Source organism: Medicago truncatula, chromosome 1 (genome assembly GCF_003473485.1).
Source record: "Medicago truncatula cultivar Jemalong A17 chromosome 1, MtrunA17r5.0-ANR, whole genome shotgun sequence".
In the NCBI taxonomy this organism is placed as follows: Eukaryota; Viridiplantae; Streptophyta; class Magnoliopsida; order Fabales; family Fabaceae; genus Medicago; species Medicago truncatula.
The window spans coordinates 42,479,962-42,507,633 of NC_053042.1; the positions used below are offsets into that span (position 1 = coordinate 42,479,962).

At 33.0% G+C, this 27,672-nt stretch overlaps 4 protein-coding genes across 4 annotated transcripts; 2 read left to right on the top strand and 2 right to left on the bottom strand.

Moving 5' to 3' along the window:
• Window positions 1–2,280: 2,280 nt before the first annotated feature.
• LOC11408220 (ADP-ribosylation factor) lies at window positions 2,281–4,740 on the top strand. The gene is made up of 7 exons (XM_003591304.3): window positions 2,281–2,445; window positions 2,872–3,031; window positions 3,119–3,189; window positions 3,767–3,886; window positions 4,090–4,208; window positions 4,303–4,384; window positions 4,481–4,740. Exons 2-7 carry the CDS (start codon window positions 2,884–2,886, stop codon window positions 4,484–4,486), a joined length of 546 nt encoding a protein of 181 aa, XP_003591352.1. The 5' UTR covers window positions 2,281–2,445; window positions 2,872–2,883; the 3' UTR covers window positions 4,487–4,740.
• A 1,453-nt stretch (window positions 4,741–6,193) lies between these two features.
• On the bottom strand, window positions 6,194–7,756 carry LOC11413841 (peroxidase 5). The gene has a single exon (XM_003591307.3). The coding sequence runs from the start codon at window positions 7,407–7,409 to the stop codon at window positions 6,381–6,383; it is 1,029 nt and encodes a 342-aa protein (XP_003591355.1). The 5' UTR covers window positions 7,410–7,756; the 3' UTR covers window positions 6,194–6,380.
• A 1,191-nt stretch (window positions 7,757–8,947) lies between these two features.
• On the bottom strand, window positions 8,948–11,310 carry LOC11415936 (putative pentatricopeptide repeat-containing protein At1g02420). The gene has a single exon (XM_003591308.4). It carries the CDS (start codon window positions 11,220–11,222, stop codon window positions 9,666–9,668), a length of 1,557 nt encoding a protein of 518 aa, XP_003591356.1. The 5' UTR covers window positions 11,223–11,310; the 3' UTR covers window positions 8,948–9,665.
• Window positions 11,311–16,084: 4,774 nt separating this feature from the next.
• LOC11413842 (transcription factor JAMYB) lies at window positions 16,085–17,626 on the top strand. The gene is made up of 3 exons (XM_003591309.4): window positions 16,085–16,371; window positions 16,491–16,620; window positions 16,808–17,626. The coding sequence occupies exons 1-3, from the start codon at window positions 16,212–16,214 to the stop codon at window positions 17,313–17,315; spliced, it is 798 nt and encodes a 265-aa protein (XP_003591357.1). The 5' UTR covers window positions 16,085–16,211; the 3' UTR covers window positions 17,316–17,626.
• The last annotated feature ends 10,046 nt before the right edge of the window (window positions 17,627–27,672 follow it).

Consider the following 27,672-nt stretch of genomic DNA (forward strand, 5'->3'; position numbering starts at 1 on the left):
AGCCAAGGCATATAGCTTGCCGTTTTCCATGCGTATTCATCTCTATCTTCTCCTAGGTCTATGCATGGCATTTGACCAAACAAGTGACGTGTATATTGATTTTCACCAAGATGCTCAAAATAAGTGTTAAGTTGTGATTTCAAATCATCAAGAGAGTCCGTCGGCCCTCTTTGACATCAAGTTTCATTTCGAAAGGGAGTTTCTTGAGACTTTCTACAATAGCCTTCAACTCAACATCGACAGAAAAACCAACTTCATTACTTTCTTCGCCCATACGTAACCTATGCCAATGGTGGTGTATCTCATCCAATAAAATTGGTTTCTCTTCAAGGAGTTTAGTAGCAATTTCGCATGCACGTGGTAGCCCGTAAGATGTCCTTTGAACACAACCACAAATTTCCTTGTTCATGCACAATGTTTCCCTACAACGTGTCTCTTCCAAAGCAATGTTGTCCAAAGCATATCTAGACACATGACCACCTACGCCGGAGTACAAAGTGACATCTTTGAATCTATGTTCCAACACGGTAATGCTCTGACCAAAGGTTGTTTGTATCGCAGTGAACTGAAGCACCAACATGTCATGTATTTTCTCCCAACAAGTACCCAAATCACCCACACTATTGTCAAAATATTTCTTCCATAGAACATGAGCCTATTCTACTCTGTTGGTGGTCCTGCAACCAAGATGCAACACATGGTCTGTCCATGCCCTCACTATTTTTTCCTTCACTTCATTCAAGGTGGTCATGACATAATTTTTGAAAAGTGGGAAATCACTAAATGAATCTTGGAACTCCACTAATGCATTTGCAAATAACTCTTGAGTGGGCGATTCAACCATAGCTTTCCATGCCCTCATTATCTTCTTCACAACATCGCGAGGATTCACGTCTTTCCCATCCTTTTTTCCCAAAGGATATTTACAATCTAAGACGCACCTTTGTTTAACATTTGCTTGCACATGAAAGTAACAATTCATTGCATAACTTTCGGGGAAAACATTTGCAACCGCTTTCATCAAAGACATATCCCTGTCGGTCACAATCACCTCAGGCATATTTATCTTTGACGTAAGAAGTTTACGCAACATTTTTAAAACCCAAACAAAGTTTTCCTCTTTCTCATGTGTCACAAATCCAAACCCAACCGAATATGTCAAATCGGTCGAAGTGACCCCAACTACCTCAAACATTGGCATCTTGTACATGTTGGTTTTGTAGGTGGAGTCCATAACCAAAACCGTTGAAAAATTGTTAAACAACTTAACAGATGTTGGATGAGCCCAAAAGATATCTTCGATTGTAGTACTTTCACTTTGTGTTCTTGAGTAATAAGTATAGTTGTGCTCCTCCAACATCGAGATTAGATATTGCAACGGCTTCTTGTCATCTCTATTTGCCTTCCATATTTGTTGATGTTCATTGTACACTTGCTTCACATTTGTCATGCAATGTGGTCTTTTGTTATTCAAATGTATCAAAATATTTCTTGGAAGCATCTTGCTCTTGGTCAAGTCACGTACAATCTTCTTGTCGTCCTCCTTTAATTTACCGGCAAGAACGTGTCCTTCTAAAGTCGGCTCCATCGCATGGTTGTGAACTCCATTAAGAATGTTCAATCCCCATTCCTTTGTTTGCTTACTTTGATATCCACTAATCATGAACAAACACCCACATTTTCTTGAGCTCGTTCTCGCATGCTTCGGTTTTTTTTTTTGGCACTTTGTGAGCTCTACTCCTTTCACACACTAGGCGCAACATTGGATTGATCAAGCTTGATCTTTGTGTAACAATTGTAAATCCCGTCTTATTTGCTTGACGACGTGCCCACTCAAGCAATTCTTCTCTATCTTTCGACTTAACGTCGTCTGAAAAAACCTAGCCGTGTCAACCTCGTGGGCTTGAAGTGGGAGGACACCGGAGCCAACATATTTTGAAGCTTCAACATGGACGAAAGCTCCATCAATGTTTGATTTTGCTTCAACCTTAGGGGGTTTGACATCTCCGGAAATTACGACAAAATTTGATTTCATTTCTCCCGGAACATCTTCCGCGTTCTCTACAATTACTATAATTAAACAACATAAAAATATGAATTAACAACTAACTAATGCATAAATATCAATCCATAATGAATTAAAACAAAAAAAATAAAAACATAATACTCGACACTTAACTACAAAAGTTTTTCTCGACAGTTAACTACCGAGACAAATTCGTATTTTACGTGTGTGCCTCTGCCTAAAGAAATCTCTCAAGACAAATTTTCCAATGAGAGAATACAAAGACCCCCGGTTAAACACGTTACTCAATTTGGATCTAGCGTTCTATAAATACGCGTAGGCCTGACGTCGATAGAAACTCCAACTTCTTTTTCTCTTATTCTCTTTGTTACAAGGAGAAGAGCTCTTCTTCTTCTCAAATCATTTCTCTCTTCTTCAAGGTAACCTCTTCTCTCCTTCTCTTTTCTCTTATCATCTTCTTCCAGATCTGTATATCTCTTCTGGATCTCTTTATTTTCTTTAATCTTAATTTTAAATTCTCCATCTCTGATTTTCCACTGCATTAGATTTGTATGTACTTTACTATCGCAATTTAAATTATCATATGCATGTTATTGCTGGATCCACATCGCATATCGTGAGATCACATGATTTTGAATCAGTATTGCTTTTTTTTAATTTTGTTTATTCAATCCTGCAATTCCACCCGATTCGTATCCATTTTACGTGAGATCATGTTACGATACTCTTCCATCTGCATATATTTCCTTTTTTGGTTTGAAATTTGATATGTTGCGATTGAAATTTGATTTGTTGCGATTGAAATTTGGATCGAAGAAAATTGAGTTGTGTGTGTGTGGATTCAGAAAACTTGAAAAATGGGATTGTCATTCACGAAGCTGTTTAGCCGGCTATTTGCCAAGAAAGAGATGCGTATACTTATGGTAGGTCTCGATGCAGCTGGTAAGACCACTATTCTTTATAAGCTCAAGCTTGGAGAGATCGTTACAACCATTCCTACGATCGGTATGTATCCTACTATGTTTGTATTGGATCAATTTCATTGATGGTGATTATGGCTTATTGTACTAATGGATCATTTTCTATATGTAGGGTTCAATGTGGAAACAGTGGAATACAAGAACATCAGCTTCACTGTCTGGGATGTTGGAGGTCAGGACAAGGTAATTTTTCTCTTTGCATCTTCTATGGTGGGCTTGTTTATGGTTTAGTACAATGTACATAATGATTTTATTCATGTTATAACATGCTAATTGGCTGAAACTCCCCTTGAGCAAGTATGTTTGTGAATGTTATGTGAAACTCCCCTTGGAGGTCAATTTGAAGCATTGGTATAGTTGTAATCTTTTCCATGGATTAAGATGCAGATGTGATTCGAAATACATATAATCTTCACATGTTTGTGTTGTTAATTGTTATTTGTGATGCATGTCTTGTTATCGATATCGTAAACTGTATGAAATGAAATATTCTCGTTTTGACTTCTTAAATTCAACACTCTTGATGTAATTTGTATGATCAATCTACTCAATCACCTAATCGAACTTTATGGAGTTGGTGCATCATAAGTTTGAGCCCCTTTGACCCAAGTTATCTTACATTTGACCTCTTGATATGATGTATAATCTCCGAGGTATATTAAATTTTGTTTTACTGAACACGGCAGTGACAACTACATGAAGTATATTAGATCTTTTTTACTCAACATGGCTGTGACAATTGACATGTTTTTCCCTGTAGATCCGTCCTCTGTGGAGACATTACTTCCAAAATACACAAGGACTCATTTTTGTGGTTGATAGCAATGACAGGGACCGTGTTGTTGAGGCTAGAGATGAGCTGCACAGGATGTTGAATGAGGTAAATTAATATGTGCTGAATGAGTGAAAATGAAAGGTTGATTATTTATGGTTATTTGATTTCCAAATATATGTTGAATAAGTGAAAATGAAAGGTTGGTTATTTATGGTTATTTGATTTCCAATTATATGTTGAATGAGTGAAAATGAAAGGTTGATTATTTATGTGGGTCGTCATTTTGGATGCTTATAATACTTTGGCAGGATGAATTGAGAGATGCAGTGCTTCTAGTTTTTGCTAACAAACAAGATCTTCCAAATGCTATGAATGCTGCTGAGATAACTGATAAGCTTGGTCTTCACTCTCTCCGTCAGCGTCACTGGTAAACTCAAAATTTTGCTCTCAACATTTTTTTCTCCTTCCTTATCTTCCTGCTTCCATTGCTCATTCTCACCGCCATGGATCTGTACATGCAGGTACATCCAGAGCACATGTGCCACATCTGGTGAAGGACTTTATGAAGGACTTGACTGGCTCTCAAACAACATTGCAAACAAGGTTAATACTGAATAACTTTTCTGTCTAACTTGGCAGTTCAATTTACATGACAATCCAACTAATGCCTTTCTCTTTTTGGGCGGTGATTTGCTGCAGGCATAGAGATTTATTAGTTAAAGGTGCAAGAACTTGAGTTTACTTCTGCGATTAAGATCTCCAGCATCTGGTTTTCTTGCCTGCATAGATTTTCATTGCTCGAGTGTATTATTTGTTTTAAAAAAGAACTGCAGTCTATTACTGAGGAATAATTTGATTTTTTTTCCCCATGTATAACCAAATAGTATTGTTTAAAGTTTACCCTTCTGATTGTGAAGTTAATTTGATTATTTTAAGCTACCTATTTACATGTTTGTCTATGTCTGTCTATTAGATTCTTAAGAGCAAGAACAACCATTCATCTATACACTCATGATGTAATACTTTTTTACACATATCCAATCAAATCACAATATGATGCTACTTTTCTTAAGATGGTTTTTAAAATATTTCAAAAAATATATACTTTTATGCGATTTTATTGGATGTATGTGTAAAAATATTCTACGCTCTTGGTGTATACAAAATTAAATTCTATTTTGAAATCCCCCACCACTTTCCTTCTTCAGATGATATATTTGTAAATTCTATTTCAAAATCCATCACTTTCCTTCTTCAGATGATAAATATGCACCGTTTAAGATGATAAACATTCTTAACATTTGAAATCAACCCTATAACATCAAATTTTATCATAGTAAATTGACATAATATTGACCTATTGAGGCATTTTCCATTCGCAATATTCTAGAGTAAACTCTTAAGAACAAAACCTACAAACTCACAATCAGACAATGCAAAGAGATTGTTCATTCAGAAACCAATTTAGCATACCCCTGGCCATGCTTGAGCTTAATACCCCATTGTCTCCCCTATGGTAAAATAGTATTAACACTTCAAATATCATTTCTTCTCCAGCTTGCTTTAAATAAACTGAAGACTTAATATCTTCACCAATGCATCGTGTCTATAGGATCTGCCTTGCGCTAGTTCACATACCCTGCTACGACATGTATTTATTGATAGTGAAAGCAAAAAAAAAAAACTTAATATTCTTCCCAGATTTTTCCCTCATGCATTTTTGAGATCATTCTTGGTTGTCAGCTTGGTTTTAAATTGCAGGTTATGGTACAAAATATATTATGATTAAATGAGGGAAAATAAAGTCACCATTGTAGTTGTGACACCTTTGCTGAAACATCTAGCTAAAACCGTAATATTGTGGTCGCAATTGTGTTGCAAACCACAATTTAAAACTATTGTCGGCATGTGAAATAGTAGAAAACTATAAATGGGTTAGCATATCTTAGAAAAAAAATATTTGGGGTTAACAGTTCACACAAGTTTTTCACTAAAAATGTCTTTTTCCAATTGGACTACTACTGTTATTTTAAATGGAATTTATACTTTAGGAAATTTCAGATCAAAATCTAATCACGTTAATTTGACAATGAGCAGAAGAGGCTACTTCAATTTTGCTTTTCAACAAGGTTTTTGTTGAAGAATGAAGATACAAAGTAAACAACAAAAGCTGCTCAACAACTTGCAATTTGACTATCATATCTAATAAACGCACATTTTTTTACCTTCATCAAAGTTTTATTTTTAAAATATAATTTGAATAATTATGGAGAAACACTTCTGTTCTTTCTTTCATACAATTTGAAGAGGTCAACTGGATAATAAGTCATCAAACAACCAAATCTGTAAGGAGTAAATTTTGAAAGGATCCAACAGACATAATTCAAAGAGTAGTAATTCACTACCTTTTCACGTTTTATTACACTTGATTTCACATATACACTTGAATTGATAAAGAGTACAAACGGTCACACACAAATAAAGAATGATTACAAACAAAATCAATCATAATATCAAAGAATAGATAAGAAAAAGAAAGAAAGTATACATCTTTGCATTTATGGACAAACTTTTAGAAAGATCAAGAAATATGGTGCAGTTAAATAAAATTAACAACGCTGCAGTACTCCCTAATCTCACCTTGAGAACCTGTCAACACATCCAAGTTACCCATATGTACCATTGCCTTGGCAAACTTCACATTCCAGATTGCAGCATGTCTGGCATTTTTTAACACCATTCTCTTAGTTAAGCCACTATTAACCAATATTTGATCCGAAGTTAATAAACCACGGTTATTCTTCAACCTCTTATAGTACATGTTGTCCAAATCATTAGGCGTGGAACCATCAAACGCCACTGTTGAGTCTAGGTTCTGTATCTGTGACTGTGATTGTTGTGACTGTGGTGGCGGACACTTGGATCTCAACAACCTAGCAAAGTCAGGGTCCATAGAAGGATCTTGAGGAAAAGTTGCATTGAAAGAGTATAATCGTTTTGAGAATGAAGAACAATGTGAGACACCAATAGAATGAGCACCAGAAAGTGTAACCATTTCATCTACTGACAAACCTTTTCTATCAAAATTATCGATAAGTTGCTCCGCACTGAAAGTTGGTGGTGGTAAATTTTGTGTGACTTCGTCGAAGATAGACACTCGACCATCTCTGCGTCCTGATGGTACTGAGTAGTCTATTCTGCCGCCACTAACTTTGCGAGCACTGTCTCGAGCTGCAAAAGCAAGAATGTCTGCACAGGACACCGTTTTAGGACATGCAGCCTCTATTTGTGCCTTAGCTTCGTTGATTACTTCAAAGCCACGTAAACTTGGATTGTTTGCAGGATGGTCTCTCTCAGATCGAATACCTGGTATGGAATCTAATAAAACAGAACCATCACATCCTCTGACAAAGCAATCATGAAAATGCATTCTAATCAAACCAGCAGTGATGCCGGGGTTGAGTGAAACAGCTTTGTTTACAGCTCTTCTAACAATTGCCTCCGCGGATGGACATGTTGTCTTGTAGAAACCATACTTCAAAGATGTTGATGATGCCAATGTTGTTGAAACTGAGAGAATAACTATAACCAAGGTAGCTATAGAGAGTATTGCATGCATTTTAACCATTGTTAGCTTATAGTATATGCTCTATCTCTCAATTGAATTAAGTAGTAGATATATGTAATTTGGTTTTTTAGTATTAGTCTTCTAATTAAGTAGTGTGAGACTAAGGAATAGAATGGTATGCAAGTATATAGTTGTTGTTGGATATGAATTAAGGTTGAGGTGGAGATATCTGCCTCTGCCTCATTAGTGTATATATATAGGTTGGGGAATATATTATGGTGAAGGGGAAGAGATGAGAGTAGGTATTACTTTGTAAACAAAAACGTGTTTGGCTGCAGCCTTCAATTTTAGACAGAAGTTGAAGCAATCCACTTTTGAACTCTTCTTCTGGTTTTGGAGGCTATGCTCAATTAGATGGACATGGAGTATATACTATATTCATATATCAATTGGTAAATAATTGGGGAAAGCGCGGTTACTATTGGCTGCTAGCCTGCTACACCAACTTCATCATATAAACATTCTTACAAGAAACATGCTGGCTTTTAGTTACCAGGTCGTCAACAAATATGCCGACTTATATTGTATTTAATTTCATTATTATGCAGCCATCAAGGATTACAAAATACTACTATTTAAACAAGGATGATAACTGGTAAAATTATTTTATCAGATTTAAAATTTTCAAAAAAATTTCAACAAATTTATAACCAATTTGTTGGATGTAAGTAATTGATAAGTTTCCATTATTTGATTGAAACAATTGTAGCCAAAATACAATTTACCAAGTTGGTTTCCATAATGGCGCTTTTGCAAAGAAACCATACTCCATCAACAACCGTCTATGGAAATACGTTTTCGATTTCTCTAAAAAAAAATGTCCCGACTTAGTTGGTAAGAACATTACATAATATATATATGCAATTGTTTGATTTCGAACCTCGAACATAATATTCATCCACCTTAAAAAATATGAATTTCTAACCATTAGACTACTTGAAAAAAAAATTCCTATAACTTATTTGATTATTAAAAAACATTTTTTATCTCGCAATTTCATTTTTTATCACTATTAATTATTTTATATTCAATTTTGCTCTCATGATTTTTATTTAGGCTTACAATAAGGGTTTTTTAAGTTTAAGGTTTGTAACAGATTTGTCTTTACGTTATTTTGGTAACATATAAGTTGTTTAACTTTGAGATTTGTAACAAATTGGTTAAGTTATTTTGGTCACACACGAGTCTTTTAAATTTGTAAACGTTTTCAATTTAGTCATGTTGTTAACCAAATATTACAAAAACGATGATGTAGAAGTTAAGTGTATGATGTGACATGTATCCTCTCATCTTAAAATATAAAACAATCCAAGAGCATCCATCCTTGACTCATCATCGTTTTTGTAACGTTTGGTTAACCGAAGGATTAAATTGAAAACGTTTACAAACTTAAAGGCTTGGGCATTTGACAACTTTAATTTAAATGGCTACCGGGTTTTGAGCTCTTGTTCATCCCCAGTTTTTCAAGATACTAAAAAGCATGTGTCACTCAATATAACACCATTTGAGTCTGTTCAATTGAAGAGTCAGTACATGAATTGAAGGGAGACAATAAGAACAAATGTCATTGAAATATTGAAGGTTGTATGACAATAGCAACACTCTTTACATAAATTGTTCCGCAAGGAAGGACCCAAGAATCTTCAAAAGGGAAATATGTTTTATTACAACATTGCAACGACAAAAAAATGACACAGGTGCAGCATTGAACAATATGATTTACTTTTTTCCCACAGTCCATGTTCTGTAGGTAAGAGTAGGAGAGGCATTACTAACTTGGATCACACTGTTCGTACTTCTTAGATTCCATCAACCCTGGAATAGCTTGCCTTCGAAAGCATGATATAACTCATACAACCAGTTTACCTCATGAAAGTGCTTTCGCGCTCGTGATTAAAATTGACAGTTTCAATACAGACATAACCATGTCAAAACTCACAAGTTCATTTTACCTGTCATAATTTCGTACAAATCTTCTCTTAAGAAACCGCAACTATCTCATCAAAATTCCAGATGAGAAGTTAACCCTTGAAATAATCAAATCAAACCTTTTGATTTGAAGGCCGTCTAAAACAATTTCAATGGAAAAGCAATGCCAGAAAGTCACTAGCCAATATCAGAATTGAAGTAAAAAAGCCTCTTTTTTTCCTGATCTTGAAAGCATGACGAACATGTCGCAAGTGAAATATAGCATAACTTTCCAGAATTCAGTTTTATTGTGCAAAATGTATGACAACTAGTGTACAGAATCAATTATCATTCTGTTAAGGAGCTTCTTCCTTGTGTCTCTTCTAACTCTTCCTTTGGCCACTTGTCCCTCTGTCGTATGTTCCCTCTATTGTCCAACTCCCCCATTTCTCCTATTGGTGTAGCAACTCTTTCATGAACTTGCAGTGGTCGCCCAAATATCGCCATTTTCTGCGTCAAGTTCTGAATGGCCTCATGTTTATTTGCTAGTTCCATAAGAACCTTGATTCTCTTAAAGGAAACATTGCTTGGCCTCTGCCCCTTCTCGATCATCTCCAAGAAACATTTCTCCGCTTCCATCAATTTCCCCATATCACAAAGCATGTCAAACAGCACATCAGAAACTAAGGTATATGACCCGAAACCCTTCTCCACCATCTCACCCCATAACTGCAATGCCATCTCCATCTTTTCATGCCTCTTAAACAACCTTATCAAAAACATACAAGACTGCGTATACGGAAGACATCCCTCACCCATCATCCTCTTGTACAAGTTCCATGAACTCTGTAAATCATTAGACCAATAAAAAACCCTGAAGAACAAATTGTAAGTAGTGGCATTCGGACTCAAACCTTTGTTCACCATCTCATCCACCAATTCAAAAGCAATACCAAGCCTCTTCGCAATACAATAATTCCTAATAGCAGCATTGTACGCCGGAACATCAGGGTAAACACCATACTCCTTCATTTCCTTCAAAACATCTCTAGCTTTATCCGGCTGACCAACCAACCCCAACCCACCAATAACACTAGTATAAGTAATCACATCCGGCGACAAATCCTTTTCACGCATTTCATCGAACACCTTATATGCCTTCTCAATTTCCCTCCCTTTACAATAAACATCCACCAAACTATTATACGTTACAACATCCGGTTCAACTCCCATTTCCTTCATCTCATTAACAAACAACTCAGCATCTTCCACATTTTTCCAACCCGAAAGAAGTATATTAAAAGTCTGCAAATTAGGACGAAAATTATGCTTCAAACTATGATAAACATTTCTAGCATCAGTCATACTTTTCTCTTGACAAAGCGTTCTCAACAAGGCATTAAAACAATTCACACCATAATCAGGCACAATCTTCTTAAACTTCCTAAACGTTTCAACCGTTTGTCTAACGGAACAAACCTTAGCAACTCTACCCAAAACAACCATAACAGTTCTTGGCGTAATCACATTTTGATCTTTTCGCCGCGCTTCGATTAGAAGCTCCCAAACATGATCAAACATGCGGCTTCTACCGAGAATGTAGAGCATTGTGTCAAGGGAATAAGCGGTGTGGTAAAAGCCTTTTCTTCTGCCAGTGTAACGGAAGAATTCAAGGGTTTGATTAGGGTTTGCATGGCCAAAGCGAACGCGTTTGAGAACTTGGTCGATTAATTCGTTAGAGAGGAAAATTTGGGTGGATTTTAGGGATTGTTTTAGGGTTTCGGGTGAAGAGGTGGTGGTGAGAATGGTGTAGACTTTGTGAACGTCGTCGTTTGGATTGAAGGTGGAGAGGCGGCGGAGGATGGAGGTGAATGGTGATTTGGAAGTGTAATGCCGAAGGAACATTTGAAAGTTGTGAAGGTGATGGTTAGGGACAGTGGTGAGTTGAGGAAGATTGAAAATGAATTACTCCATTTACCAGCTAATTAGGATGAGCGAGGTTTGTGTTAATGTAACTATAAGAAAATAAGAAAAATTTAGAATCTATTTATTTATTGATTTTATTTTATTATATTAGTGCTAATTTTTAACTTAATTATTAGAAATAGTGCACATTTATCCACAAGTCCTAGTTTAAAATGTCGAAATTGTTAGACTGGATACCATGATCGAGATTCAAACCTTGTACCTCCATTTGTGTATGAGTTCATAATCATATTACCATTTCGTCTATCTAAAAAAAAAAGGGTCCTGCTAACCGGTGCCCTCGGGGCACTGGTTAAGCATACCATAAGAATTATTACCATAAAAGAAAACTGTTTTTGACATTATTATAAATTAATTACATAATTTCAATGCATTAACTACTATATAGTTTCCTTTTTCATACCCTTAACCAGTGCCCCGGGAGCACCGGTTAGCATTTCTCAAAAAAAAATAATGCATATTTCAAATTTAATGACGAATTATCTTTAGAACAATTATTGACGAGATTTTAATTATTTTAGATCGAATTTTAGATGACTAGAGTCGAGTTAACCAAAAAAAAATAGCGCACTTTCAAATTTAAGGTAAATTACTATTTATCTATCTTCTTTTCTTGGTTTTATCTTTGCAATGATGTTGTTTATTGTTTTTGTTCATGTAAGTTTGTTTTTGTTAGGGTGTTGAGTCATGCAAATTCAAAAAACCATTGATTTTAGTTAACATCATATATGAAGCAATATAATATGTCATGTGACTGAAACCAAACCCAAAAACACATAAACACTAAAATCAAAAACATATAATTACAACGATCAAAATCATATTTAAACCTTTTTTATTAGTAAAGTCATTGCAATTTTTTTAAAAAAGTAGTAAAGTTGTGGCTTCTATGTACAACTTTGCTTCATTAAAAAAAATATGTACAATGCCATCGTTTAATTTTTAAAAGGTTAAACTATAACCTTAAATATTTCAAAAACTTTACCTATAATATATATCAAACAACTAAACTTTTGCTAATTGAAAACAAATTAATATTACTATTATAAAGCTCCTAATGGTGAGACGAGGTTTCATAACAAGATCTGCTCCTATTCACAACGATAACTCTATGTTCTTAATATGAACAATTTCACCTTTATTCTACCATGTTTGTGTGGTTGTGGTGTTGATTCTAGATTGATATCAATGTTAGTTTCATCATTATCATCGTCGTCCATAACATCATCATGGTTAGACTTAGAGACATCCCAATGGATGAGATACAAACAATGGTATTGAAAAAGTTATCTTAAACTTGGAAGACATTGATTGGAAAAAATGAAGTAGCAGGAGGTTTTTTTTTTTTTAAAACTCGAATGAGACATATTATAGACTTCAAAGTCATGTTTAAGTTGTAAAGGTGAGTATTGTGGTAAATCGTAGGGTCGTCTCCGATAATTTGGAGTCCCCGTTGTAATCTTGACAATTTTCATTTAAAAAGTATTGAAAAAAAATCTCACATTAATTTAGAGTGACAAACATCTACATTCAATAAATATACAAATAATGGTTCAAAAATGACTTTTACCCAAACAAATAGACATTTGCCTATGAACAATGTATAATTGACAACAAAATAGTTGAACTATATACTTTAACTTACAGAAAATGACATTTAGTGACATATTTTGTCCATAGATACAAGTGTAGTTTTTTTTTTCTTCCAAATTTTGAGGCTCCTTTGAGTTTGAAGCCTTGTGCCAAGGACCTTGATGCACTTGCACAGGGTCGGCCCTGGTAAATCCCCGTGGAAGTCAAGTAGCGATGCAGGTGAGACATGATGTGGTGGTTTTGGTTCATACAATACATACCAAGAGAAGTGTTGTGTAGGCGAGGGATGATGTTAGAAGTCATGTCATCATCGATCTTGTTATAGGTTACATATGGACTGCTCCTTTTTATAGGTGAGTGATATTGTTCAAGAAGGCGATGCTTGCATTATTCTTTTATGAATTGGGGGTAATTTATCCCTAACAATAAGGGTGATGTTTAGGTTGGTCTCATGAATGTATTTGACTATCATAGTTCCATGTGCAAATAACCATTGATTAACATTTATCGCACACACTTTAAAACTAGAACCTGAGCGAATATAAATAATTTGCTTGTTTCATGTTTTAGATTCAAAAAACCTTTTTAACGAAAACATGTCATCATGATATATATTTTTTGGTGAAAGTGGAAACGTGAATTATAAATTTAAAGAAATAAAAAATAAATTATTTCGTAGTCACGAAATTTGAAGAACTATTGATTCAAAGTTATCGAACACACTTTAATAATACAACATAAGAAGCATTTAACCCTTTGATGCAAATAATGTATAAATAAATCAAACTAAACAATTGAGTTTAAGTGATTAATGAACTCCGTCATATGACGAGTCATTTAGGAAAATCCAATTTCAATTATTAGATGAAATAATTTATCTGACTATACTTACATCATAATCGAAAACTCATTTCTCTAAGGAATCAGAAGGTTATCAAAAAAACCTTAAAAGAATGTAAAAATAGTTTAGTTATTTTTTAGGATGCAATTCATAAATTCTAATTTTCATAAAATTATAGTATTAAACTGGATTAAATATATTTTGAGTCTCTATAATTTTTTTTAATTTCATTTTATCGTATGTATGAAACATTTCTTCAACTTTAGTCTCGATCAGCAATATTTTCCTTCATTAGTTTTAGTATCAATAATATAAGTCAATACAAATTATTATTTATTAAAAGATTATAATTATTCTAAAATAGTGAAAATAATTTCAAAAAATCAATGTTTCCACTTATACGGAATTAATTAATTAATTTTTTTTTGTTTAGACTTATAATCCACGTTTCCACTTTCACAAAGAAGAAAAAAAACACGATCCTACATGTTTTTGCCAAAAAGGTTGTTTGAATCTAGATTAAACAAGCAAATGTTTGTCAGAGAGGTTCTAATTTTACAGTGTGTACAACAATAGATGCTAATCAATGGTTATATGCACATAGGACCATGATGGTCAAATACATTCATGAGACCATCTTAGCGGTGTGATTCGATTATGGAATAAAAGAGATTATGGTCAAATGGTTATCCTCCATTTTCAATGAAGGATGCACACAAAATGGTCTAAGGTGATTCTCCATTATATTCTTATTAGCTATTACCAAGTTTAATAGTTAGCCAATTGAATGACAGACATTGAGTTGAGGTATAGAAGATTTAAAATTTGATTCAAATACATGAACTTTCTTTGATATTTTTTTTACTTATATAACTTGGGTATGGAGGGAACAATTCACCGTACATTGTCGTCGATGGTATGATGTCCTTGAAAACTTGGAGCTTGAACGTGTCTTATGGGCATTTTGACCAATTTTTTGTTTATTATTGAGACAATACGAAGTATTTAACCAAATCCACATGATCGTGCGACTGCGATGGGATTGTTTCCAATTCTTAGTGTTTTGGTCAAAGTGAAAACGTGCAATGATTATCGCAACTAATTTTCTTCCTTCTAGTCCTGCGTTAATTAATGAGTTAATCACAACAAGTCTATTTCTTCGTCTTTCTATTCACTACTAAGCTTTTTAGTGCCCAAATGTAATTCTCAGGATGCAACATTACATGAAACAAACAAACACTTAAGAATCGTGAATGATATAAATTTATGCACTTGTGTGAAAAGGTGGTGGCTGCTGTGTTAGTGTTGCTTCTCATTCTACCGTCAATGCCATTCTGGATTAGTAGGAAAAAGAAGGAAAAAATCTCCTTTATTAACCAACAATCTATAGTTGCTTTGAAAAAAAACAAATATTACACGGTAATCTCACACATAATATAAATAATAAGTAAATTTAGTTCATAAACTATCAATTGTCAATTTGATTCCTAAACTTTTAAAATCAAGTGAAATGTCTTGTACTATAATTTCATCATCAATTTGATACATAAACTAATTAATTGAGAGATCATCAAATTGATGGATGAGAGTAAAATTTATGGAATTTCTTTTAAACTCACTTTAGTTGGTTTTGGTTTGAACGTCTATTACTTTTAAGGTCCAAGTTTGACTCTCCTCAATTTAGATTGGCTTGTCCCTTTTTTTTTTTTTTTTTTTTAAATTATGGATTTTTTACTTAAATTTATTAATTTTAAGACCAAATTGATGAGAAAATGATAGTATAATAACTAAATTGATTGTTCTCTCTAATTTTTATTTTTTTTTTACTTTCATTAATGTCTCCATCTGCCCGAATATGAATTTGAATTCAAATCTTCTAAAGAATCCTTCTCAATTAAAATTTATTAATCACATGAGTTTAATTATTAGTTAGGGAATAACAATATGAGATTACAAATTTACAATAACAATTTATTCTATTATTATTTTTTAGTAAAATTTGTCTTTCTTAACAGTGAGCTGATAGAGCTAAAGCCAAATCAGTTTAGATTGTGAAAAGAGTATTCACTGACATCAATATTTCCATGCGCATGACTTACCAAAAATATAAACAAAAGAGTCAACCAGTCAAACCCCAAACTATAAGCTTGGTTCCATCTTAATCCTAAAGTAGTAATATTAATTAAATTTACTCAAACTGGTGCATTATTCGTGTACCAAGTCGTCACTATTCCGTACCCTTTTAATTTATATTTTGTAGACTAGTGCAAACCTTGAAGTATACCTATCCTTATCCGACTCTATTATTATATATACACAATAACTCCACATGCCCCCAATAAGTGAAACCATCAATTAAATCAAAATCTTACACGTTTCTTCGTTTCTCATATATATTTCATACTGTTTGTTCTTCCTTTCACAAAACTAAATCACTTTTAATTTCAGTAACAATTATTGAGAGCTACACATACATGAGAGGTATGGATATTAAGGTTCAGAAAGGTGGGTCTGCAAAGGAAAATGAGACAGGGGTAAGAAAAGGTCCTTGGACGTTAGAAGAGGACACCATTCTGGTTGATTACATTACAATACACGGTGAAGGTCACTGGAATACCCTTGCATCTTCTGCAGGCATGTATATATTTATATATTTTCTTCTAGCTCTTTTATTTATTAGCTTATGACATAGCTGCATGAATAGCTTATTGATTCTCATAATCTATTCTAAACAAAACTAATTAATTATACAGGTTTGAGGAGAAGTGGTAAAAGTTGTAGATTAAGGTGGTTAAACTACTTGCGTCCCGATTTACGTCGTGGAAATATCACACTTCAAGAACAGATATTGATTCTTGACCTCCACTCTCGCTGGGGCAATAGGTATACATAATAATATCATTGTTTTTTAAATTCAAAAAACATGAACCTATAATGCATACACATATGTACTGGAAAAAACGAAAGATTAGAGTCTATAAAGAGTGACATATTTCACCTTACAAGTTTATTTTATAAAGATTAATTAGATACACGGTAAAGACCTAATAATATGTTTGTTTTTTAATAGGTGGTCGAAAATTGCACAACATCTACCAGGTAGAACGGACAATGAAATAAAAAACTATTGGAGAACAAGAGTGATCAAACAAGCAAAGCAACTCAAATGTGATGTAAACAGCAAACAGTTCAGAGATGTATTGCGTCACGTTTGGATGCCCCGATTACTCGAACAAATTCAACCCGCACCACAATTCCCCGACACGAATAATCCAAACGGATCACATATCCTTCTTCACCAAAACACATTGCAAAGTTCAGTTTCAGGAATCAGTGGTATTTCCTCGGACTCTTCATCAGTAGAATTCCAAGTTGCTTCAAATTCGGACCAAAATGATTCTTCGGAGCTTTTGGGCCATGAAGGTTCAAAACTATGGTCAAGTTTCAATAACCAGCAGGTTTCAGAACAGGAGAAGAGCGGTGCTTGTGATGGTGACTCGTTGTGGAACGATGAGAACATGTGGTTTTTGCAACAACTTTATGAAGATGTTGAAATAAAATACAATTTACTTGCGTGACGCTTTGTGGGAATAATTTAATTCACAGTAGTGTGAAATATTGAAAAAAAATGGTATACGGCACTAAGTAGATCAATAGGTATATTTGTCGCATTAGGGGATGAGTTTTTCCTAGACGTGTTGCTACAAATACATAAATATTGCACGCACCAAGTTTTTTTTCTTGTGCAATTATGATCAGTTTTACTGAGAAAGCTAACGTGTCTTTTTAAGTTTTATATTAAAAAGTTGTGTAATTATTGTATTGATAAAAATAACAATTTGTATTTTAAATTAAACATTCCTTTAGTGAAACCTTTGAACAATGTTTATAGAATACTCCTTAACAATATTCTAATTTTATTTGTATTTACGCTTGTTAAAACATGTGATTGGTCTGTTTTTTAGCTTGAAAATTAGTTTGTCTAAAGCATGTGTTACATGAGCAAGACTTGTGTTTTTTTGGTGTAAGAGCAAGACTTGTGTGGTAACCAATATTTTCTGGCACACTTACATAAATAGTAAAAAAAAGTAGAAAAAGAATACTCAATATTTTCTTTTTACTAAAATATTGAAAAGATATATATTTTATGTTTGTGTGTTTAAGTGTGATTAATATTTCTGGTTGTGACCAACTAAATATTTTCCGTATTTCATTCAATGAAGAAATTTAAACGGTGCTCTTTTTTCTAGCGCCCAAAACACCGGTCGTTTAGTACTCCATATTGATGGCGAGATCTTTTCCTGTGTTGTTTCCGTGCCCAAAAGTACTTAAAATTTCCAAGTGTAGAGCAATGTTGATAGTACTTTAGCTTTGGCCCTATTGGGCTGTGATTGTAATCTTAGTTACTAGCTCAATTGTAATGTTTTTGCTGAGTTAGCTTCAGATTTAATTTTTCCTACTCAATAACTGTTTTGTGCATGTATAAAATTATTATGATCGATGAAAGTACTTGGATTGCTTTCTCCTGATCAAATAAAACCGCAGTTTTTGAGTGTGTTAAGTAAGTGGGATAGAAAGCAATTGAAGAATGATCATGACGGAAACAGGCATTTTCCAACAACTAGCGATACCAAAATTCAATGGTCATTGGTCCATGCTAATGGAGAATCTTCTGCGTTTGCGGGAGTGCTAGACTTTGATTAAAAATGGGGTGCTCAACCGCTGGCGAATCCAACACCGAAGTAAATCAAATTATGGACGAGAACAAATTGAAGGATTTTAAAGCCAAGAATTGTCTATTTTAATCTATAGATCAAAACATTCTTAAAACGATTCTTAACCAAGAAACATCGAAGGATATATGGGATTCCATAAAACAGAAGCATGAGGGATGAAAGATGAAGAGACGGTTGATCGATCTGTTTTCTCTCCGCACCGTTGGTGAAGGAGTGAGCTTCCAACGTCTTCGAGAGGGTGTTTTGTTCTTGGAGGCTATTGTTTTTTTTTATTTTTTTTTATGTTTTTATTTTTTGTGTGTTTTTGATGTTGTCCTTAGTCTAGGATGGTTTTAGAAGTTGTGTTTTTGTTTTTGGTTCGTGTCTGCCGGTTGTCGTGTTTAGGAGCTCCGGATCTTCTCTGTGCTCAGCTGTTTTTTTTTTCTTCTGTTTAGTTGGTATTTGTTTTGTTGTAGTTGTGTTTTAAGTGTTGTGTTATGTCAAGGGACTAGGGTCGAGGCTGTTTAGATCTCCCTCAGCCTCTTGGTGGTTCTCTGTTCAACTGTCTTTTTGTTCTGTTTGTATTTGTTTTGTTGTGTTTGTGTTTTAGGTGTTGTGTTCTGTCTAGGTCGAGGTTTTATAGATCTCCCTCAACCTTTTGGTGGTTCACTTTCTTCTCAGAGTCGGTTTCGTTGTGTTGTCGGGGTTGTGTTTTGTTGGTGTTGCCGTTTTGTTCCTTCGGAGCCATGCCGCTGGAGGCCTCCTGCTCTTGGTTTAGGTTTTGGTTGCTTGGTTGTTGTTGCTCGAAAGAGCGAGGTCTGCAGGTCCTTCACGATTAAACCTCCTTCTTCGCAACTCCCGGATCATTCGTCGTTGTAAGGATCGTGGTGGTTTGTAGTTGCCTAGCCGAGGGCTGGGGTGTGTGCTGGTCTATTCAGGTGGTGGTGACGCAGGTTGATATGGTGGCTTGTTTTGATTTGTTTGTGTTTGAGCTGGTTTGCTTTGCGCTACTGTTCCGCCTTTTCTCTGTCTTTGAATTTTGGCATCGGGTTATTGGTGGGTCGAGTTTTTGGACAGGTTAAGGTGTTTGTTCTGGTGGTTCGTGAGTTGAGGGGTGCCTTTTTGCCTTGTTTCGGGAGTCTTTGGGCTGATCGCTTTTGATTCGAGGTCGGGAGCAAGTTTGTGACTCAGGTCCTTTTAGGATGTTGTGATGTCTCCTCCGATAGACCGGAACTTGAGTGGTGGTCGAAGCTGAACGCTTGAAGCAAAATCACCATTGGGTGCCAAATTGATCACTGTTGGCGGTGTTGGTTCTTTGAGGAACTGTTATTAGGGGATTTGGCATTTTGAGGGTGCTGGTGGTTTTTGGTGTTTTTTTTTTCTTTCTCTTTTTGGTGTAATACTTGAACATTGTATATTCTATAGAAGATTCAAATGATGTAACCACTCTTTCAATTGATGAGCTTCAAATTGTAGATTGATGGTGTATGAGCAAAGAATGAAGGATCACAGAAGAGGAACATGCTTTGAAAATCACATATGATGGAAGATAAAGGGGTGTGGCAGAGGAAGACAATTATCCAACAACGAGATAAAGCAATTTCAAAGAAGAAGGCATAGTTCTTGGACTTAGGTTGTAGTAACCATATGTGTGGTAATAAAAAATGGTTCTTTGAAGGAGAGAGAGTAATCTTATATGAAATATTGGAGGCATTATACAACTCATTCCTAGTGTGTAGTACATCTCATAGTTGAAGAACAATCTATAGGGCAATTGCAGGAGAAGGGGCTGACTATAATATTTCAACATGATAAATGCAAAGTGTATCTTAAAGATATTGGATTGATTCTTGGATCAAAGATGTCCTCCAATAGGAACATTTAGAAACTTATACAAGTATATCCTAAACTCTTAGAAACAATTATATCAATTAGGGACGAGTTAGGAATTAAGCTTAGGGGGACCAAGTTTAAAAGAATAGTTTAGTAAAAAGAATTCAAACGTACAATATAGGAGGATCAAGTCACGATGAAATCTCAAGTAGTGAATTGATGGTAGGTTGAGAGTGCGGAAACAAAATCACATGCAATCAGTCGAAATTTTTGAGATAAATTGCAATAAAGAATCAGAAATTAGAGTTTTGTCAAGGATATTAGAGTTCTTCTATAAATTGCAGATATACTCTCTTTTTCTAACGGTTAAGTATTCTTGTTAAGGATTAATGCAATTAGTTAAGCCTTTTTGTTTTGTTTGAAGGGGTGGTTAATTAAGCCTAATAATTGTGTTTAAGGCCTAATATATTGAGGCGTAAAAGTTTTATTGTACAATACAATATGAAGATCACACAAAAATCATAATAGCATATTAGTATAAAAAAATAAAAAAAATAGGAGGGGACCATGACCTTTTTTTTTTCTTTCTTTTCTTCCAGCTTCGTCTCTTATATAAACCAATAATAAATATAAATGGCTTGATAGTTGAAATGTGAGACTTAAAAAGTTTAAGTGATAAGGAGGTTGAGAATTCAATTCTCACCCTTGCATAAATATTAATACTAACATTCTCTGTTTTGTAAAATAATATACATTTATATGAATAAAAGCAATTGATATAATCTTTAAAGCCTAGTTCAACTGATAATGTCGAAATTGTTAAATTGAACGTCTTTACTTGGGTTCGAATCTAAAACCTTACAGTATGTGTGAGTTTTAGTGGTGTTTACTACTTTGTGTACAGACAAAATAATATATTGATTGATATAATCAATAAAACCTAGCTCAACTGATAATGTCGAAATTGTTAGATTGAACGCCTTTATTTGAGTTGAAATCCAGAACTTTGCTGTATGTGTGAGTTTTAATGATGTTTACCACTTCGTTTGCAGACAAAAAAACAAAAAATAAATTGATCTAGAGTAAGTTTTTTTACCTATGCTGTGCGTGGCCCCGAAGGCTAATAATATTTTGAAAAGTCTCAGGCTGCGTTGAATCACTCTCTTGTTTGCTTGTCTATCAAGAAACGTGTCCTTCTTGTCTTTGCTTAATTCGAAACTTGGATACCTTGAAATAACTTGTTATAAATTCAGATATGTTGTGAGTCATTTCTACGGCAACAATGTTAAAATGCTACTTCATCTGCTTACTAACTTTGCTTTTGATTTATTCCATTTGACCAAATTATTCTCATTTGTCAAGGACATCACTAGTAGTCTAGTAGACGACAACCTCAGCTCAACATTTTTTTTTTCATGGTAAGTTTGCAAAATGTCGTATTTTAAATTCTGCTCAAAATTGGTTTTGTTTGAACAACGTATTAAATTGTGACATGATGAAATGGTGACTTGATGTGCTCAATATTATTTTTTATTACTGGAGTATATTCATCAAACTCAAGTAATTTTTAAAGTACAAACCCAATAAATTAAATCAATTGACAAAATAAAAACACTTGTTTATTTTTTTCATTTAAAAAAAAAATAGTTTGTTATGCATATACAACTAATTTTAAAATAAAAGTGATAGTATAATCATATATTACACAAAATCTCCATGTATTTTATCATATGGTTGGTTAGCACATCATAATATTAATTTTTAATTCACTCTTACAATATGTTAAGATGATAAAATATGATTGAACTTACAATTATATTGTTAGTATCTTATTATAAAACTATAAAAATATTTACATATACATTTTAAAATTTATTTTAATTTTAAAAGTAAATTCCTTCCATCCTTTTATTTATGATCAATACTTTGATAAGATTTTTATAGATAATTTTGTAAAAACATAATTTCATTTATGTCCTTTAAATATCGTGAATGTGCAAGTGAAATTAGGTATTTATAAAATATATTGTGACTGAGGTCAGTGATGTGTTGAGATATTGCCGACATCGGCTGATTATAGGGTTCATATATAATGATGTATCCAAATATCCGAGTCTGAGACCTCTTAACATATATGTTTTCTTCATTTTGGCTGAATTGGGCCATGAGGCCAAGAGGAACAAAAATTACAAATTTTACGAGGTTGTTTGTTACCGTTTTTTCAGTGAAAAACTGACTGTTAAAAAAATAATTAATTTTAGAAGCTTTCATTTGTATATTACGCATTTAAAAAAAAAGGGAAACAAAAAAAAAGCTTCAAATAAAAAGCCATTTTGAGTATCTTTTCCTTAAAATCATTTTCAATAATGTTCCTTTTCAAAAAATTATTTTAATCAATGTACACAAACACGAAACAATTTTTTTTCTTTTTTAAAAGATCCCTAAAATTAATCTATAAATAATTGAATATCAAAATCATTTTTTTTATATTCAATAACAAACGAGCGTTAAATCTACACACCGATGTTCACTCAACAAAAAAAAAAAAATCTACACACCGGTGTGTTAAATATGATTTTGTTTCTAAAAATATGATTTTTTGTAAAAATAATAATAATAATAATCTTGTATGAAAATTTTCAAATTACATAAAAACTAATCATTACATTCGAAGTTATCTAGTTAAGAATTGAAACATCTATATTCATCACATTCTTGGATATGGAAATTCACGTGCGAATATCATCGCCAAGTTAGGAGCTAATCATAGAGATCTCTTATGATGGTCATGAACAGTTGTCATTTGACCTAGTTGGCGGATGTTGCAGGGACATACTTCATTAGGATGTAGTGTTTTTCTTGCTTTCCTTTTTTTCATTTTCTTTTTCTCTCATGTAACCAAAAAAAGAAGTAAAAGTGTTATTTATATATGAGGTGACAATTTTTGTGACAACTTTCTCTCTCATATTCATATTATTTTTTACTTTATCTCTTTATTGCTTTGATTTTCGTGCAAATACCCATTTTTTCTTTATAAATTATGATTGTCATATAAGTTGTCAGCTAAATGATTTTTCAAATAACACTTCTCTTTATACAGTTTACACAACAGTAGATATTTATCATATATTCATATGTCTCGGTTGTTCCGATTTGCGAGGAAGCCTTAAAATACAAGAGGAGAATTATTGGGTTGGTCCCTCGTGCGGGACTCGTCAATCAAAAGAATGACAAAAAAGAAGGGTTCATGTATGTGAGAGAGATGTGATATTTTTGCATAAGCAGATGTGAAGATAAATTAATTCCTATTGTTCTTTCAAAAAAAAAATTAATTCCTATTGTGAGAGTAAAAAATTGTTACACTATATTTTGGTTACATGATAGCAAAAAATTATTACACTATTAGATTTTTTTTTGAAAGAAGGTTGTTACACTATTAGATGTGAAAACTTGCTTGTAATTTTTGCATAATTTTAATATATTATGTTACACTATTTTTTTGTTACACGGGAGAAAAAACAAAAAAGAATAACAAAAACGAAAAACTAAGTTCTAATAAAGGGCACCTCTTGGACTTCCGCTAGAAACGTCGAAGACAAACTGTAAAAAAATTCATTAACTATAATCAAAGGATCTACACAATTAGCTCTCATCTTTGCAAGGATATATCCGCACAAGCATTCCATTCACGAAGAGTATGTTTCAAAACAATATTTCAGTCATTCTTCATGTAATCTTTGATAATCACCATGTTAGCATAATGGTGATATTGATGTGTTCTCATAGTTACCAACTTGATCGGATGAAGGGAATCAGAGTAACAAATTACCTTTTTAAAACTAATTTGCCAACACAATTTTATACCAATTAAGAGAGCTTGCAATCTCTACATATAACACGTTCGACAAACCAATACTCCAATAAAAATCAAAATGGAAATTTCTCTCATGATCTCTCAATAATCCCCCAAATCCTGATTGTCCTAGATTAGTAACAACACTACCATCCACATGTAGAACCATAACATCTTGGTCATCACTTTACCAACATACTCATTTAAAAAACTCAAAGTAGATAATTAGTGTTATTTTAATGTAGAGGAATGCTAGGGTCACACTCTCTTGTGGGGTTCTATCTTTAGTTTTACTTGAGTTTCATTTTTGTTGCTTTTTTTTTTTTTTTTTTTTTTTGAGATCTAAATTGTTTTTCAATATTGATTCTAAGCCTGGATTTCTATTGCACCTACATGCTGCCATCTACGATTGAATTTTCTTTTGCTATGTATTCAGAAATTTGTATAAACATTCATTTGGTAATTCGTTTTTATTTCAATTGAAATTTGGCAATATTATCAATGGCATTATTTGGGAGAATACGATTTAGATATAGATGTCTTTTTTCCTCAGAAGTTTGTAAATTGTGTTTGTCAATTGGAGTTAAATCTTCCATCGTAAGAGTGGAGTTTTCCAATACGTCATATTTAGGTTAAATCTTCAGTAAAGATGAAAATTGAAATCCAAATAATAAAATATAATATAAAATGAAAGGTTCTTTAGGTTAGAGGTAAATAACTTAAAAAAAGTGAATGATATGGTAAGTTTTCATTAGAGTGTGTTAAAGGGTGTGTCGGAGGGTGTGACCCTAGTATTCTTCTTTAATATATCCTTAGTTTTCCTTCAATAAAAATTAAAGAAAAAAAGTGAACTTCTACTTTCTTATGCAAAAATAAAAATGGACAATTCAGGTTTTTTTTTACTGCTGAATCGTATAACTTGTCTCAAATTTATTTTATTTCTCTCTTTTTTTTTTTCTTATTCTTTTTTCTCTTTTGCCAAATTCTTTCACAATCAAAACCAATTGGGAATCACCATCAATAAAAGAAAAACCCACTTGAGAAAAAACACACTTAAGAGATAAATATCTAAGTGTCGATGAATGTTATTTTGATATATTTATAATGAACAGAAACATATTTAACTCTAATATTTGATAGTCCTTTATTGATTCTTTCAGTTTCACGTTTTTACTTGTTTGTCCTTAAAGTTTTTTAAGTTTTAAATTGGTCATTTAAATCATATAAAGTTTGCATCCAATTTTGTTAAATGAGGCTTATGTGATTGTTAACTGCTGATATGGCAAGACCAAATCATTAAAAAAACAATTTTTTTTATGGGTTTTTTCATATTCTTCATCTTTATTCTCATTAACCTTCATCATTTTCTCTCCCTTTAAAAAAAAAACGCAAACAAATAAAAAATCATCATCAAATTCATATTTTCTTTTTCTCACTAACATAATTTTCAAAATTATATATGGTGTCTAAATTAAACTTGTTTTCTAATCACTAGAAACTCGATCCACCACCGTAAATAACAAATTTTGTTGACATTATCGAGTCGATTTGTATCTCATTAGATCTCAAAGAATTCAAATCGAAAATTGAAATGGGGAAAGAGGGTGAGGATGTGGAAGATGGTGAGATTTATGAAATTGATGGAAGAGATTATAGAAGAGGAGTTTAATAAGATTAATGATGTTAAGGTGAATAATAGTGTTTGTTCAAAAAAAAAGGTGAATAATAGTGGGTGACAACAAGGGTACCCATGGAAAAATGGTGGGTAATTTACCCCAACCAATAAACATTCACCTTTTTAGGTGGTATCCATAAATTATCTTGACCCCACCAATAAATTGCTCATTATGATTGGTTGGTGGGTAAATTACCCACCATTTTTTAAAGATAATCTAGAAAAAACCATAATAATGATAATGCTATAATTGGTGGTGGTGATTTTAGGGTCTGTGGTGAATAGTAATTGAGATTTGTGTTGATAGATAATTAGAGTTTGATAAAGATGATGTTTTTTTTTTTTTTTTTTGGTTTTTTGTTTGAAAAGAGAGAAAAGATGATGAAGGTTTGTGAGGAAAAAGATGAAGATTATGGAAAACTAAGAAAAAAAATGTTTCTTATAATGATTTAACATTGTCCTATCATCGGTTAACATCCACATAAATTTCATTTAACAGAGTTGGATGAAAAAAAATGTAATGTTGCAAACATTATGATTATATGATTTAAATGACCAATTTAAAACTTACAAATTTAAATAACTAATCTGATACAAACGTGAAATTTAAATAACAAATAGAAGTATTTGACCTATTTATTAAACGCTCAAATCTCTCAACCTTAACATCCTCAAAAAAAATTACTAAATGAATTCGACTAATAATTATAAATCATTAAATTTAAACAAAAAAATTTCTCTAGAGGGACTCATAACATAAATAAGTAAAATGAGAGATGATGTTTCCATAATCCCTTAACTGCAAACATCCAATTTATTTATCACATAATAAGAATGCATATTTAACATGATGCTAAATAAGTGAAGGACTAAATATTGATGGTCCAAGAGATTAATTTCTATGTGTTCAAGTGTAATTTTTTTTAGTAACTAGCTTAAATAAAACCTTTTTAATTGTAGGGATCAAACTGCAGTATTTAATTTTTTGTAGGAAAGACCAAACCGCATGCGTCCGGATCCTCTTCATTTCAATAGGAAATGGGGATCGGCATTTCCCTTTTTAGTTGAGTTACATGTGGCATAAAATGAAACAAACGGCTAAGATCTATTTTTGCTTTAAACCAATTAAAACTAGGTTTAAATATGCCTTTAGTCCTTGTACTTTCATCAGATTTTAGCATTGGTCCCTACACTTTTTTTTTGTTTGGAATTGGTCCCTGCACTTTGTAAAAATATTGGTATTGGTTCCTCTATTAACTTTCTGTTAAAAAAAAAACACAAAACTATTGGTATTGGTCCCTGCACTTTGTAAAAATATTGGTATTGGTCCCTGCACTTTGTAAAAATATTGATATTGGTGCCACGTGGCGTGAAATGATTGGGCCACGTGGCACTCCGTTGGTTTTGTGTTTTTTTTTTTTAACAGAAAGTTAACAGAGGGACCAATACCAATATTTTTACAAAGTGCAGGGACCAATGCCAAACAAAAAAAAGTGCAAGGACCAATGCCAAAATCTGATGAAAGTGCAGGGACCAATGACACATTTAAACCTTAAAACTAAGGCAAATTCTATGGTACACCCACTATATTTGAGTGTACTAGTACACTAACTCTTTAAATTCATAGTTAAATGAGTTGTTTTTTGAAAATAAAGATATTATTTTTTTATCATTTATAATTATAGTCAGCGAAATAATTTTTCTTTTTTAAATTTTTATCACTCATAATTGAGAACATTCATTATTTTTTACGATAATATGTAAAAAAAAAGTTACTATGATTCTTATAAACAATTAAATGATATTTTTTCTTATGAAATGTTGTTCTATAAAATATAAATATTGACAAATAGTTATTT